This window comes from Nanorana parkeri, unplaced genomic scaffold (assembly GCF_000935625.1).
Source record: "Nanorana parkeri isolate BGI_ZX_2015 unplaced genomic scaffold, ASM93562v1 scaffold980, whole genome shotgun sequence".
Taxonomy (NCBI): Eukaryota; Metazoa; Chordata; class Amphibia; order Anura; family Dicroglossidae; genus Nanorana; species Nanorana parkeri.
Window position 1 is genome coordinate 281251 of NW_017307248.1, and position 16713 is coordinate 297963.

The 16713-nt window shown below is 47.9% G+C and overlaps 1 protein-coding gene across 1 annotated transcript in view; it reads right to left on the reverse strand.

Annotated features, from left to right (window-relative positions):
* The window catches only part of NCOA1 (nuclear receptor coactivator 1), a 170117-nt gene that overhangs the window by 59553 nt on the left and 93851 nt on the right, over positions 1–16713 (reverse strand). The window contains exons 5-6 of the mRNA XM_018566828.1: positions 9923–10100; positions 7633–7812 (exon numbers count right to left, since the gene is read on the reverse strand). Coding sequence (XP_018422330.1) covers positions 7633–7812; positions 9923–10100 — 358 coding nt within the window. The remainder of the gene's footprint in view (positions 1–7632; positions 7813–9922; positions 10101–16713) is intronic.

Sequence of the window (16713 nt, forward strand, 5' to 3'; positions counted from 1 at the left end):
AAGTCAAGTCCCTGTGTAAAGCCGGGCCCTAGGATCCAAGAAGGTTTCTCATGGACACAAGGATAGATTTGAAGACCAACAAAGGTCCGTCCCAGCCACCCCACGGTGTGATCTTCAGCTATTCTTCAGCTATTCTTCAACCATTCCAAAGCAAGCCAGGTTCACTTTAATGTACACCACCACTTCCAAAAAGTCAGACTCTTACGAGGGACCAGAGCCCACAGAACTTCAGGAGGAGGCACTGCGAAATGAAGTCAAATGTGGAGTGTTCCTTTAAGGAATGCACTGGACTCAGTTTACTGCTCTGGAAAATTACTGTGCAGGAAAGTCACATTCAGATTGCTAAATCAGCTCAGATATTGTGATATTTACTGTGAAAAATGCTAAACTGGTTGGTTGGGTCTGCATTTCGTAAGGTATTTGTCCTCCAGTCCTCTGAATGTTTATGCAGCCTCTGAAAATGTCTCTTCAAACACGTGTGATGAAACGCCATAAAGACCCGTGCCACCGATCGATGACCTTCTCCTGTAAACTGGGTTATCTTGTGATCTCTGCAGCTTCCCTCTTACCCAATTATATAACATTTGGAGCAAAATAACCCGCACCCCTCCCCCGTTACACAAACACCAGACCAGATCCAAAATGCACTTCAGCCTTGCAGCACTGGGGGCCTTGGTTCAAATCCCAGTCAGGACACTATCTGCATGGAGTTTGCATGCTCTGCCTGCGCTGTGTTTCCTCCCACACTACAAAGACATGCTGGAAGGTTCATTGGCTCCACTCTAAATTGGCCCTCGTATGTATGCATGTGAGATAGGGACCTGAGATTGTAAGGGCGGGGAGTGAAGCCGTTTCAGTCCAGGAGAGGAGACGGTACAACTGTGCAGGACTGAAGGAGAGGACGGAGGTCAGATAGAAGACTGAAGGGAAGGCCGGAGGTCAGATAGAAGACTGAAGGGGAGGACGGAGGCCAGATAGAAGACTGAAGGGAAGGACGGAGGTCAGATAGAAGACTGAAGGGGAGGCCGGAGGTCAGATAGAAGACTGAAGGGGAGGACGGAGGCCAGATAGAAGACTGAAGGGAAGGACGGAGGTCAGATAGAAGACTGAAGGGGAGGCCGGAGGTCAGATAGAAGACTGAAGGGGAGGACGGAGGCCAGATAGAAGACTGAAGGGAAGGACGGAGGTCAGATAGAAGACTGAAGGGGAGGCCGGAGGTCAGATAGAAGACTGAAGGGGAGGACGGAGGCCAGATAGAAGACTGAAGGGAAGGACGGAGGTCAGATAGAAGACTGAAGGGGAGGCCGGAGGTCAGATAGAAGACTGAAGGGGAGGACGGAGGCCAGATAGAAGACTGAAGGGAAGGACGGAGGTCAGATAGAAGACTGAAGGGGAGGCCGGAGGTCAGATAGAAGACTGAAGGGGAGGACGGAGGCCAGATAGAAGACTGAAGGGAAGGACGGAGGTCAGATAGAAGACTGAAGGGGAGGCCGGAGGTCAGATAGAAGACTGAAGGGGAGGACGGAGGCCAGATAGAAGACTGAAGGGAAGGACGGAGGTCAGATAGAAGACTGAAGGGGAGGCCGGAGGTCAGATAGAAGACTGAAGGGGAGGACGGAGGCCAGATAGAAGACTGAAGGGAAGGACGGAGGTCAGATAGAAGACTGAAGGGGAGGCCGGAGGTCAGATAGAAGACTGAAGGGGAGGACGGAGGCCAGATAGAAGACTGAAGGGAAGGACGGAGGTCAGATAGAAGACTGAAGGGGAGGCCGGAGGTCAGATAGAAGACTGAAGGGGAGGACGGAGGCCAGATAGAAGACTGAAGGGAAGGACGGAGGTCAGATAGAAGACTGAAGGGGAGGCCGGAGGTCAGATAGAAGACTGAAGGGGAGGACGGAGGCCAGATAGAAGACTGAAGGGAAGGACGGAGGTCAGATAGAAGACTGAAGGGGAGGCCGGAGGTCAGATAGAAGACTGAAGGGGAGGACGGAGGCCAGATAGAAGACTGAAGGGAAGGACGGAGGTCAGATAGAAGACTGAAGGGGAGGCCGGAGGTCAGATAGAAGACTGAAGGGGAGGACGGAGGCCAGATAGAAGACTGAAGGGAAGGACGGAGGTCAGATAGAAGACTGAAGGGGAGGCCGGAGGTCAGATAGAAGACTGAAGGGGAGGACGGAGGCCAGATAGAAGACTGAAGGGAAGGACGGAGGTCAGATAGAAGACTGAAGGGGAGGCCGGAGGTCAGATAGAAGACTGAAGGGGAGGACGGAGGCCAGATAGAAGACTGAAGGGAAGGACGGAGGTCAGATAGAAGACTGAAGGGGAGGCCGGAGGTCAGATAGAAGACTGAAGGGGAGGACGGAGGCCAGATAGAAGACTGAAGGGAAGGACGGAGGTCAGATAGAAGACTGAAGGGGAGGCCGGAGGTCAGATAGAAGACTGAAGGGGAGGACGGAGGCCAGATAGAAGACTGAAGGGAAGGACGGAGGTCAGATAGAAGACTGAAGGGGAGGCCGGAGGTCAGATAGAAGACTGAAGGGGAGGACGGAGGCCAGATAGAAGACTGAAGGGAAGGACGGAGGTCAGATAGAAGACTGAAGGGGAGGCCGGAGGTCAGATAGAAGACTGAAGGGGAGGACGGAGGTCAGATAGAAGACTGAAGGGAAGGCTGGAGCTCCAGGATTAAAGTCAGGCCTGATGGACCACTTTGTTGTCACTCTTGTAGACTTCATTGTATCTCTGATCCCAATCATCAGACTGTCACAGTTCACATCTGCGGGCGGCACCTGTGCCCCCCCCCCGGGGATCAGACCTCCAATTACCGCTCGTCATCTCAGATAATTGCTTCTAATGGCCGGCAGAGCGGAGGCCGCTCCCTCCACATATTACCAGTTCTTCTGGAAATGATGTTACATAACTGCTGACCCGGAGTAACCCCGGAGGACTCTGTGCAATGCCGCACCGCTCTGTACAGAGATCCCCGTGTGATCAGCGCCAATTCAAACACCGCACAGGAAGTGGCGCAGCCTTTTGTCGGAGCCGCAATAATGAGGAGGAAACTAAACAGATTTTGTCAGCATGCAGCCGGCCCATAAGAGATGACTGATCGCATCCCCTCCTGTGTTACCTACCAAAGGATTTATATTTCTGTCCAACCAGTCCTGAGATTTACACAGCTCAGACACACAGCACAGCCCTATCTAGCAGGGGGACAGGTCTTAGTAAAGTCACCAACTGCACTACGGGGCTGTGTAAATCTCAGGACTGGTTAGAGAGTAATATATATAGTCCCCAAACAGACTGTGATAGGATTTATTTGGGAAAATAGGGATTGCGGCTCAGTAGCAGTATTACATTTTTACTAAACTGTTACGTAGTTCTGCCGCTGACTCCGAGCTGTAGAGGGACTACAAATCCCAGCAATACATTATACAGCAATGCAGAATAATATGAAGATACATAATCTGTGTGGGGTCTAAGGAGGCTCTGTGGGGTCTCAGGAGGCTGAGGTCCCAGCAAGTCCGGGACCTCAGGCAGCCGCTTCCTTTACATTTTTAAAGTATATCCCTAACCTACTCTGTGTTGCTCCGGGGTGGTGGCATTATGTCTCCAGGATTCCAGGAGGGCTGTGCAAGGTCTCAGGAGGGCTGTGCAAGGTCTCAGGAGGGCTGTGCAAGGTCTCAGGTGGGCTGTGCAAGGTCTCAGGTGGGCTGTGCGGGGTCTCAGGCGAGCTGTGCGGAGTGTGAGGAGGGCTGTCCGGGGGTCTTAGGAGGGCTGTACAGGGTCTCACATGATCTTACAGGTGCTGCGGGTCACAGGAACGCTGCTGAACCTCAGGCAGTCCCGGTATCTGTGCATCCCTATCAGGCAGGCACAGTTTCTATGCCCAGGAGCTCCGTACCCTCTTACTTAGGACAGGAACCTACTCAGCGTTGAAGGAGTGCCGCCCCCAGAATCTCTGCTATGAGCACACCTGGCTGCCACGATTCGATACAATGAGAACTTTTGTGATTTCAGCAGAGCTGCGAAGCGCTTCACTGATGGATTCCACTTGTTCCCCAGAACAGCTTTGATTTTCCAGCCCGCAATAGCTAGACCAGAACATGTACCCGACGCTCGGATCTCGGCCCCCTTCCACCTATACGGCTTGAACAGACTTGTCCCGGCTCCGCCGGGTTTGTTGATAAAGGGTTTGATTTAGAATGACACTTGTATTCAAACTCTGCATACTTCCAAGAAATACATTTCTCTTCAAGCCTGGCTCAGCACAAACACTCGTCTTCTCTGGAGCTCTCACGCTTAATGGACCCGTACGCTTCCAGGTCTTAGAGGCCTGCGCGAAGCCCCCAGGAGGACATCTGAGGACACGCGCCGATTTATAAAACATAGAGGGTCTAGACACAACAGAAGACGCGGCCTAAAATATACACCAGACGCCTCGAAAATTCTCCGCAAAAACAAGCTGAGGCGGCTCAGGCGTGAGCAGACACAGGAGCGACCACCTCTATGTCTATGGGGACGGCCGCTGGCTGATGTTCTTTATGTTAAAGGGGTTATACTTAGGGACTTAGGGGTCCATTTATAAACAATTCGCAGAGCCAGTCACCCTATGAATCTCTGTGAATTCAGTGCGAATAGAGGAAAAAACGTTCGTAACATATTGTCTTTTCTGGTGGAATGTATTGTAATATAATGTAATACTACATTGTGGCCACTAGATGGAGCTGAGGAGCATAGGAAATATATACATATGGCCACTAGATGGAGAAGGAGCATAGAAAAAAATATATATGGCCACTAAATGGGGGAGGAGCATAGGAAATATATACATATGGCGACTAGATGGGGGTGGAGCATAGGAAATATATACATATGGCCACTAGATGGGGGGGGGAGCATAGGAAATATATACATATGGCCACTAGATGGAGCTGGGGAGCATAGGAAATATATACATATGGCCACTAGATGGGGGAGGAGCATAGGAAATATATACATATGACCACTAAATGGGGGAGGAGCGTAGGAAATATATACATATGGTCACCAGATGGGGGAGGAGCATAGGAAATATATACATATGGACACCAAATGGGGAGGAGCATAGGAAATATATACATATGACCACTAGATGGGGAGGAGCATAGGAGATATATACATATGACCACTAGATAGCGCTGAGGAGTATAGGAAATATATACATATGGCCACTAGATAACGCTGAGGAGTATAGGATAGAAGTATTTTATTTCCTATGTTCCTCAGCTCCATCTCATGCCCATCATGTGGTATAACATTACATTCAACCTGAAAAGACAAAATACGAAGAACGTTTGTTTTTGCCTCTATTTGCATGTTCCCAGATTTGCAGGGTAAATGGCTCTGCGAATTGTTTATAAATAGACCCTCAGCTCTCACCCGTCTCTATAGGACAGACAGAGCAATTTCTGCATTTCTGCTATGGACCCATTTATTCAGCAATAACTTTGTCATCACATAAGTTTAAATAATACAAGTATCCTTTTTGTAGGACAAACACAGCTTTTCTTCTGGTTATAGTGTTAGTGTTACTGTAGGTAAAAAGTATCAATTTCATTCTATACTTTGTCCTGTTTGAAATAATACAGACATCAAGATTCTGGTACAAAAACATTAAAAAGTTACCTACAAACTAAATAACTTTTTTAACCTGTTTTTCTAACGTGACACAAAAAAAAAAAATGAATACACAAAATAAATAAAGGCAAAACAAAAGTTTAATTATCAAAAGTTAGGAAAACAGAGATAAACAAAAAGAAGTCACCAGAAAAAGTAATTGCTAAGGGGAGAAAGGGAAGAAAGAGCTCATTGGGATTAATTAGGCTCAGGGTTCAAAAAGGGGTTAAATAGAGGCAAATGTTATTTATAAAACAAACAAACCTGACATCATATACAGTGGCTTAGTGCTCAGCACTTCTGCCTTGCTGCACTGGGGGGTCCCCGGTTCAAAACCCAGTCAGGACACTATCTGCATGGCGTTTGCATGTTCTACCTGTACTTGCCCTTGTTTCCTCCACACTCCAAAGACATGCTGGAAGGTTAATTGGCTTTTGTCTACACTGGCCCTGTATATATGCGAGATGGGGACCTTAGATTGTAATCTCCATGAGGGCGGGGGACTGATGTGATTGTTCTGTATATAAATACCTGTAATAAATAAATAAATATGCAGATCAAAGCTTATCTCTGCAGATGAATGACACAGAGTAGAAACAAATGTAACAATGTTACTTTGTATCTCTCTATCTCCCTCTGATCAATGTTTATATACAATGTTACTTTGTATCTCTCTATCTCCCTCTGATCAATGTTGATAAACAATGTTACTTTGTATCTCTCTATCTCCCTCTGATCAATTTTTATAAACAATGTTACTTTGTATCACTATTTAAAATTTGAACAAAGTTTATAAACACTGTGTCAGATGTTCCATATTTGGACTATAGGGGCTTTATTTGCACAGCAGCTCCCTCCTGTTATTTTGACAGCCAGGAAATGCCAGCCAATGGGTGGAAGGGGGGGGATAAAACAGTAGTGCAGAACGACTGGCTAGGGGCTAACATTTTTTAAATAATAGACCCTGAGTGGATTTCCCAATATGCCCCATCCCCCCTTTCATTAAAATAATAATCATAACTACTAGTCTTGTTAGGTTCCAGTATGACCAATAGATTCCAATAACTTTGTTTTTATAGATATTGATAACTATGAACAGTACAATCGATTACAATCATACGGATTATCATATCTATTGATATTAAAACAAACTGCAAATCACATAAACACAAACCAGCAACAACTGGTGAGATTTCCTACAATCAGACCTCAACAAGGAGACAGGGAGATATCTCCAGACATTTCAGGCAGGTGAACTCGGCAAGAAGATCAGAAGATATCACCAGACATTATAGACAGGTGACCTCAACAAGAAGATCAGAAGATATCACCAGACATTATAGACAGGTGACCTCAACAAGAAGATCAGAAGATATCACCAGACATTATAGACAGATGACCTCGGCAAGAAGATCAGAAGATATCTCCAGACATTATAGACAGGTGACCTCGGCAAGAAGATCGGAAGATATCTCCAGACATTATAGACAGGTGACCTCGGCAAGAAGATGGGAAGATATCTCCAGATATTATAGACAGATGACCTCAACAAGAAGATATCTCCAGACATTATAGACAGGTGACCTCGGCAAGAAGATCAGAAGATATCTCCAGACATTATAGACAGGTGACCTCAACAAGAAGATCAGAATATTTCTCTCCAGACATTATAGACAGATGACCTCAACAAGAAGATCAGAAGATATCTCCAGACATTATAGACAGGTGACCTCGGCAAGAAGATCAGAAGATATCTCCAGACATTATAGACAGGTGACCTCAACAAGAAGATCAGAATATTTCTCTAGACATTATAGACAGGTGACCTCAACAAGAAGATCGGAAGATATCTCCAGACATTATAGACAGGTGACTTCGGCAAGAAGATCAGAAGATATCTCCAGACATTATAGACAGGTGACCTCAACTAGAAGACCAGAATCAGAAAAAATTACCAGAGGCTGCGGGTCCTCTTACCTTCTCCTTCTTCTTTGAAGGACTTGGGTTGGGACACAGTGAAGCACTGCATCAGCTCGTACTGTTGCCGGGCCTCCTGGTTCTCCGTTCCCACATCGTCTGGAGGCCGGATCAGCATTCTGCAGTTTAATGTATGGCTGTTCCGTCGGTTGGCTTCCTGGGACCAGGGGACACCGTTCACTGGCGGAAAGAAAACACAAAATAGAGCCATAATGAGAAATCTGCAATAGTACACACCGGCCATTCTCAATCAGGGTTCCATGGAGCTGTAATCTATTACACTGTGTGTAATGTCTAGTTTTGGATAGTGTTGGGTAAGACCCCTGTAGTTTTATCTTTATTTTTTGCAGTCTATGTCCCATGGGGGAGATTTTCCTTCACTTCCTGTCCCAGAAACAAAGCAAGAAGTTGGATGCTAGCTCTTCAAAGTCAGGGCATAGCCTCTCAGACAAGGCCTCCCAATGGAAACATTTATCATCACCTCCTGTTCCTGCGACAACTCAGACATTTTGGATTTTTATTACCATTTGTACCAGAGACAACGCTCACCAAGACCAGTAGCGCGGGTAAACTAAAAGTCCCAGCAGTACATGTCAGGGAGGGAGCTACACGACACAGCAGTACATGTCAGGTAGGGAACTACAAGTCCCAGCAGTACATGTCAGGTAGGGAACTACAAGTCCCAGCAGTACATGTCAGGTAGGGAACTACAAGTCCCAGCAGTACATGTCAGGGAGGGAGCTACAAGTCCCAGCAGTACATGTCAGGGAGGGAGCTAAAAGTTCCAGCAGTACATGTCAGGTAGGGAACTACAAGTCCCAGCAGTACATGTCAGGTAGGGAACTACAAGCCGGAGCAGGCCTAATCAGTACACGACATGGAGGGAGCTACAAGCCCCAGCAATTCCTCTGTTCCTATACTTGAAGTAAACTCTGAGTACTCGGACTCTACATTGTATCGGAGTTCAGCAATCAGAGCCCTGAGATCCCCCCGAGGTGTCCGGCTCAATCCTGGTACACGATACATTGAGTCCTGTGTTCCCTGCGGAGTTCCCAGACCGCCTCCCCCCTCCATGTGTACACCGGAAACCACCAATCAGCCATATAGACGAGGCCGCTGATTTTCCTTCATAATCTAATATTACTGATATATGTCACAAGTGTATATCCAAAGAATTCTGACGCCGGCTCAGTCATATGAAGCACATTAGGGTTCTTATGACAGCCAGATAGACGCCGTGTGTGTACTTACAATGAATATTCTGCTTGTCAGGCAGCTTAGCTTGGACCGTCTCCTCTACTCAGGTTGGCCATACACCTCTAGATCATGCAGGTCCCCCATCCACACTGAACAGCATGGAGGGAAGCATCTCCCTTGCTGGCTATTGTACTCAGCAACCCACGGCTATACCAGTGTAAATAAAGTGAACGTTTTCGTGGCCCTCAGTGGCCATTCTGGCATTGTACTGGCACTCAATGGCCCTTATTGATCATGCTGCAATTGCATTTAAAGCATGCTAAAATGGCATACACAGCGAGAGACCACTTAGGCATCCTTTAAAGTGATATTAAAGCCTCCTTTTATTATAAATATTTCCTACATGGACCCACCTTTGCTTGAGGCTGTTGCCGCTTTTCCTTAAAAGTTTTTTATTCCTCGTTTTTACTAGTGGGTCCCCGCTGCAATCTTCCCGCCGCCCCCTGCATGGGTGCCACCATTGCTCTAATGGAGGCACCCGTGCGCGCTCGTGCCCACAGTGGCTGTGTGCGTCCAGACACACACAGCCCTGTGCCAGGCCACGCCCCTTCTCTCTTTGATTGATGGCAGAGGAGCCTATGGCTCTTCTGCCATCAGTATCCTCCCCACGCAACCAGGAAGTTCGGGCAACGGAGGATCGCTTCCTGACCGGCGGCGGGAACGAGCGCCGCTGACAGGTAAGTGTGGGGGAGACTGGGGGAGAAAAAAGGTGCTGGGCCGTTTTTACCCTAATGCAGAGAATGCACTAAGGTAAAAAAAACGCCCAGACCTTAATAATACTTTAAGTTAAGTGTCATGGAATACATTTTTGGCACAATCACCACATAAGGATGTTGACCAAACCAGAGCTCCAGTGCGTTGCACCTTGCCACCATCCCTGAGAAGCATAAGGAGCAATCACCCCCAGGCAGCCTAAACCTATAAGGAAAACATTTGGTTGGATGACCCGCCTACGGACAGGTAAATGTAAACAAGCATTCTATATACCGCTGCAGAACGCAGGCAAGGTCGGCGGGCAGCGCTGGTCAGTTACCTAGAGATTTGGGGAGCAGATTTTTGACAAACTCCTCGTGGTCCCCCACATGCAGAATGCTGTAAATGCTGTCCTTCATCAGCTCCTCCTGCTTGTAGCCCAGGTAGTTGGTGACGTTTTCCGACACGAACACGATGCGGCCCTCCTGGTTCACCAAAAAGAAGAAGCCGTCCAGAGCCTGGAGGACAAAAGGAGGACAATGAGAGCGAGCCTACGACTGTATCCACAAATCTGCATACAAGACAGTCCTTCTGCCAGCACAGAAATATAAGGCCCGGTTCACACCTGGGCGTGTTGTAGCGCGTTCCTACGCTCTGCAAAACGCTCAAACACCGAAATCCCATTATTTCCTATGGGTATGGTTCACACCTGGGCGTATTACAGGCCGTATGAACGCGCTACAAAACGCCCCACGCCCAAAGAAGTGCAGGAGCTTCTTTGGAGCGTTTTTGTCTCGTGTATCTACTGGGATACAGCCAGGTAGCCCTCGGAAACGCGTGTTTGTCGCACGTTTTTTTTTACCGCGAATCACACACAAACACGACAAACGCGCAGATTTTTGATACGCCTAGGTGTGAACCCGGCCTTAATCTGAACTCCAGACAAAAATAACGAGATACCAATGAATATATAAAAGACAAAAAGCCGCTTTGGTTGCAATATTCACTTTCAATCACTCTCCTCCGCAGTACTTCCTTACGCCACTAGATGTCCTCAGTCTGATGGACAGCATCATTCAACGCACTTTGTCCCGGGCACACCCCCACCCTGTGACTGGACAGTGAAAGGAGAAGCAGACCGGCATTTAACTTATCTCTCTGCTCTCTCTTCCTATCAGCATTCCTCTGATGAACTCATTGGTTCTTTGTACTATTATATGCAGTACTGATATCAATATACATGATCTCTCTGTGTATGTTTGTGTTTACCCTCCCCCCCATACAAGTGGCCACTCCAGCATTGTACTGGCACTCAATGGCCATTATTGATCATGCCGCAATGGCACTTAAGGCATGCTAAAATGACACACACTAATATTGAGAGACCACTTAGGCATGCTTTAAGCTAATTTTAAGTTAAATGCTATGGAATAACCCCCCCCCCAGCCCCATGAGTGCCTTTTCCAATGGACTGTGTGTGTGTGTGTGTGAGTATATATATATATATAGTCCATTGAGTGCCGAGGTTGCCCTCCCCTACCTGTCCATTATAGTTCGGGAAGGCTACAAATGCTAAGCGCCCATTCACACTATTGCATTAGAAAACGTGCATAATGCATTGTTAGCGCATTTTCGATGCACTGCTTTAAATGTAAAAGTGTTTTGTGTGCTCATTACAGACGTTTTCTGTCTCCATTTTGGGGCTGCGCCTGTGTTTGTTGGAAATACGGACGTGCAATATGAAAACCGCACCTATTAAAGCGCAAGTGCATTTTGCGGCGCTGCTGTTGACTATAATTTAACGCGCAAAAGATGCAGCAAGTGGGATTTTTAAAAAAATGCAACGCAACGCCCTCTAACGCAGCGGTAGCAAACCTCCGGCCCTCCAGTTGTGGTGGAACTACAAATCCCATGATGCATCTCTCTTCGGGAGTCTTGCCTGTGGCTGTGAGAATCTTGCAATGCCTCATGGGATTTGTAGTTCCACCAACAGCTGGAGGTTTGCTACCCCTGCTCTAACGCAATGCGCTGATGTCAAGAGCCTCATAAAATATAACGGGGACGAGCGGGAGCTCTTAGCGCGCTGTGATCCAGCGTTGTGTTGCACATAAAACACGATGGTGGGAACGGGCCCAAAAACTGAGACATCTCCGGAAACAAAACATCCTCCGGGGGGATTTAGGGAGGAAAAGGCCCGGGACTCGAGTGTACTGTAGTATAGTTTGGGAGCCTGGAAAGGGTTAAGGGCGCCCTCGTGCCTCTCTCCGCCTAGATGCGCAGGCCCCGGTGACGTAACGCTCACAGCTGTTCGCGGCGCTCCTCCATCACTGCGAGATGGGCCTTCTTGTGCTGCCAGCACACATCCTTGTTATGTCACGGCAGGGAACAGCCTGGAAAGCCGAGCGTGCTACCCTTCCAGGCCTCCAATCAGCAATGCCGGCTCTTTGTCTGGCCCGGGGCCTAATACAACAGCATCTAATGTACCACGGTAATTATTAACAAGTGCTATAGCCAAAACAGGAAATATGAAAACCACGCTCAACTGTGAAAAGAAATCTCTGACATCCACTCCCGGCGCGCACAGCCGCGCGCAGGGGGGAAACTGCAGGGCCTGCGCCTGCCGATTCCTCCGTTAACTCTGAGGCGGCCATATTGTTACAGGCGGCCCGCTCTCCGGGGACTGCGTGGCCTAAAGCCGGCCATTTCCTTAAAGGAGAACTATGAGATGAGTGATTTCCACTCCCCTCATTAGTTCTAGCCGACCTGTGACAATGAGACTGTCACAGGTCGGCTCAGTAAAACGGGAAGTGAGAGAACACGTACCGGCGTTCGCTCACCTCTCGATCCTGTCACGGCTCTCTGCTGTGAGAGGGGAGGGGCTGGATTCCCCCCTCCCCGCTCCGATCCGCCAGCGCTGACTGGCAGAATGGACGCGGGAGGGGGCGGGAACAGCTGGCTCTACCTCTAGATAGGCAGAGCCAGCTGTCACTCACGCAGCTGGGCGGATCTCGACATCGATGTCGGGATCCGCTCCGGCTGCGGCGTCTCAGTATACCGCGAGCTGTAGCTCCCTATATACTGAGCCTAGGGTGACGGGAGGACGCTAGTTTGTGTCCTCCCGTTACCCTAAGGAGAACTATGGGGAAAAGCCCCGACCCCATAGTTCTCCTTTAATTAACCTTGATATGGCCAAGTCGCTCCCTACACACAACCTACTTCCAGCACCGTGTCACCTGGTGACTCCTGATTTAACCCCGGAGCAGCCACATCCCTCGTCCTTAAAGCGTTTGTATAAGCAAAACTTTTTTATTTTAGTTTTGAATGGAGCGATGCAGAGTGAGAATTGAGATTCACCCAATTTTCGTCTCGTTGACAGTTGTCATTGAAATTGAGGGGGAATCCAAAATGTTGGTGTCACCGGAGCAAGAGGACAAACATTCGGGTGACAACTGTCTAAGATGGGAATTCCTCTCATTATGGGGAGAGTTTCTGTCCTTTTCTATTGCTTCTACAGGACAGGAAATTTCTCACAGGTAGCAACACTTCCCAGCAGGAGGAAGGAGGTCCTGATTCCTCTATATAGATCTTTATTATCACTAGAGGGGTCCCCAGCAGGAGGAAGGAGGTCCCGATTCCTCTATATAGATCTTTATTATCACTAGAGGGGTCCCAGCAGGAGGAAGGAGGTCCTGATCCCTCTATATAGATCTTTATTATCACTAGAGGGATCCCAGCAGGAGGAAGTAGGTCCTGATCCCTCTATATAGATCTTTAGTTAGATGTCATTTAAAAATACTGTGTCCAGCTCTGGAGACCTCACCTACAAAAAGATAATGATAGGATAGAATGAGTCCGGACACGGTCAATGAAACCGGTGTAAGGTCCGAGGGATAAAACAAATCAGCAGAGACTGCAGGAACTTCATATGTACACTCTGGAGGAAAGAAGGGAAAGGATGGATGTGACTGGAACCTTTAAATCCATGAAGAGTGTGAATAAGATTCGGGAGGGCAGGATTTACAATATGAAGCTGAGATCAAGGACACGAGGACATGACCTCAACCTAGAAGGAGGAACGTTCAGAACTAACCTTAGAAAGTTATTATTTTACAGGAAGAGTAGTTGATGTTTGGAACAGACTTCCAGCAGAGGCGGGGGGGGGGGGGCTCAGCCAACAGTAAGTGAATTTAAACATGCCTGGGACAAACTCCAAATGCTCAGACAAAAAAGGAGACAGACTTGATGGACCACTCCATTCGGTCTTTTTCTGCCGTCACTAGAATATGTTTATATGAAGAATATGAAGGAAGAAAATGGAGACTCTGGAAGGTCAGTCAATGTGTAGAATCTTCCTGAACATGAAATATAAGATTTTGGAGTCAGAAGCCTGTCAGCATCAAATTGCAGAGTGGGCCCTTGCTATGAAGTACAGTGTGGGGGCGGACAGACGGCATCGGTTCCTGCAAGCTCTCCATCTAATGCACTGGAATGTACATTCCTCTTCCCTGCTAGTATAAAACAGGTCTGCTCTCCATGGCTCCCGCAGAGATCAAAGAGTCAGCCGTCGCTGAGAACAGAGGACGTGGCGTGCTTGAAACGAATCAAGGTACATGTGGGGTGGCTGATAAAAAAAATGCCTGATATGTGCGCCCCACAAGTGGTGAGCGCGGGAGACCGTACCGGAGCTGGCGGCATTTATAGGATGAGGTTTCTAAAAATGAATGTGGAATGTAAGGAAGGGCGCCTCCATCCAAAACTGACCAGCCAAATTGACTCACATATAGTATGTGGACACATGACCACCACACCTACCATATGGCCAGACGTATGTGGACACCTGACCATCACTCCTACCTATATGGCCAGACGTATGTGGACACCTGACCATCACTCCTACCTATATGGCCAGACGTATGTGGACACCTGACCATCACTCCTACCTATATGGCCAGACGTATGTGGACACCTGACCATCACTCCTACCTATATGGCCAGACGTATGTGGACACCTGACCATCACTCCTACCTATATGGCCAGATGTATGTGGACACCTGACCATCACTTGGCTAGTTGCCACTATATTTAGCACATGGGACGGAGGTGGTCGGCATCTGATGAAGGGGGCGTGACCCCGGAAACGCGTCATCACACAGTCTCCTCTGCTGACACATAGACACGATTTGATCCTGATCTTAATAAATTTGTCTGCACCAGGAAAGGCGCCCCCTGTTTGTGTTTTTTTCCCTAGATTTAGCGGTCTCCCTGGCTGGTTTGGGGGCAGCATCCTGCAGACCTTTCTACACACGTGCTTTTTATTATTTATATATTTTTTAACAGACTTGTTTCTGATTATACTTGTGCTTATATTGGTCCATACTGGCGGAGTAGTCCTTTTTGGCGCTTTTCTGTGTTCATATCTGTACTGACACCTGACCATCACTCCTACCTATGTGGCCAGATGTATGTGGACACCTGACCACCACACCTACCTATGTGGACACCTGACCACCACACCTACCGTGTTTCCCCGAAAGTAAGACATCTCCCGAAAATAAGACCTAGCGCTATCTTCTGGGATTTCTGTAATATAAGACCTACCCCCGAAAATAAGACCTAGCGCTATCTTCGGGGATGTCTGTAATATAAGACCTACCCCGAAAATAAGACCTAGTTCGGGGTAGGTCTTATATTACAGACATCCCCGAAGATAGCGCTAGATCTTAAATTTCGTGCAAAAAAATAAATAAGACACGGTCTTATTTTTGGGGAAACACGGTACCTATATGGCCAGATGTATGTGGACACCTGACCATCTCACCTACCATATGGCCAGATGTATGTGGACACCTGACCACCACACCTACCTATATGGCCAGACGTATGTGGACACCTGACCATCTCACTTACCTATATGGCCAGATGTATGTGGACACCTGGCCATCACACCTACCTATGTGACCAGACGTATGTGGGCACCTGACCACCACACCTACCTATATGGCCAGATGTATGTGGACACCTGACCATCTCACCTACCATATGGCCATACGTATGTGGACACTTGACCACCACACCTACCATATGGCCATACGTATGTGGACACTTGACCACCACACCTACCATATGGCCATACGTATGTGGACACTTGACCACCACACCTACAATATGGCCAAACGTATGTGGGCACCTGACCATCTCACCTACCTATAAGGCCAGATGTATGTGGACACCTGACCATCTCACCTACCATATGGCCAGATGTATGTGGACACCTGACCACCACACCTACCTATATGGTCAGACATATGGGTACACCTGACCATCACACCTACCATATGGCTAAGTCCACGTTACTAAGCTTAGGCGTTTCCAGTAATGGGTACTGCTAGTACTACGGCATACGAACACAATTTTAGACCTTGCGGTCAAAGAGAAGGACCTTTTCTGTTCCAACATGACTGTGCCCCTTTACAGCTTTTGTTGTTTCCTTTGGAAGCCCTGTATGACAGGGTGACAACGCAGGAGCACAACTGGGAGACAGGAACAGGCCGTTGTCACCCTTTATAACAGAAAGTGCCTAAACAAGGACCTTCCTGGCGGGATCACCAGAGAATATTCAAAAATAATGAAAATGACTTTTGAAATGGAAAATAACATTTTCAATAAACCATATACGAGTTTCTAGCGATTCGATGGACAACTTAAACACGAAAGCTTCCCTTTAAGATGCGATTACAGGTCCGCGAAGATATCACCACCGTCAAATTAAAGACGTTTGTCTTTTGTGCTCTCAGCCAGTAAGAGAGAACGTCCGCAGACCAGGAGCACGCTGTGCGAGCAGCACGGGAAGCACACATGCAGCTCTGTCAGACAGTGTTTGCGGTTTGGTTCTCCCGCCAGCATACTGTCACACATGGAAATCCTTCCAGCCGCTCCCTACTGGAAGCCGATCAAATAATGAATTTGCTGAAGCAGCTCTTCACATCTCCTAATTGCCAGCAGTCAACAGAAAGGTGCGTTATCACACAGCCGCCAGGCAGTAAAACTTTATCGACCGTTCACTGTTTCTGCATGGCGGGGGAGGGAGACTGTTATTCATATTGTTACATTTTCACAGGAAAAGACAAAGT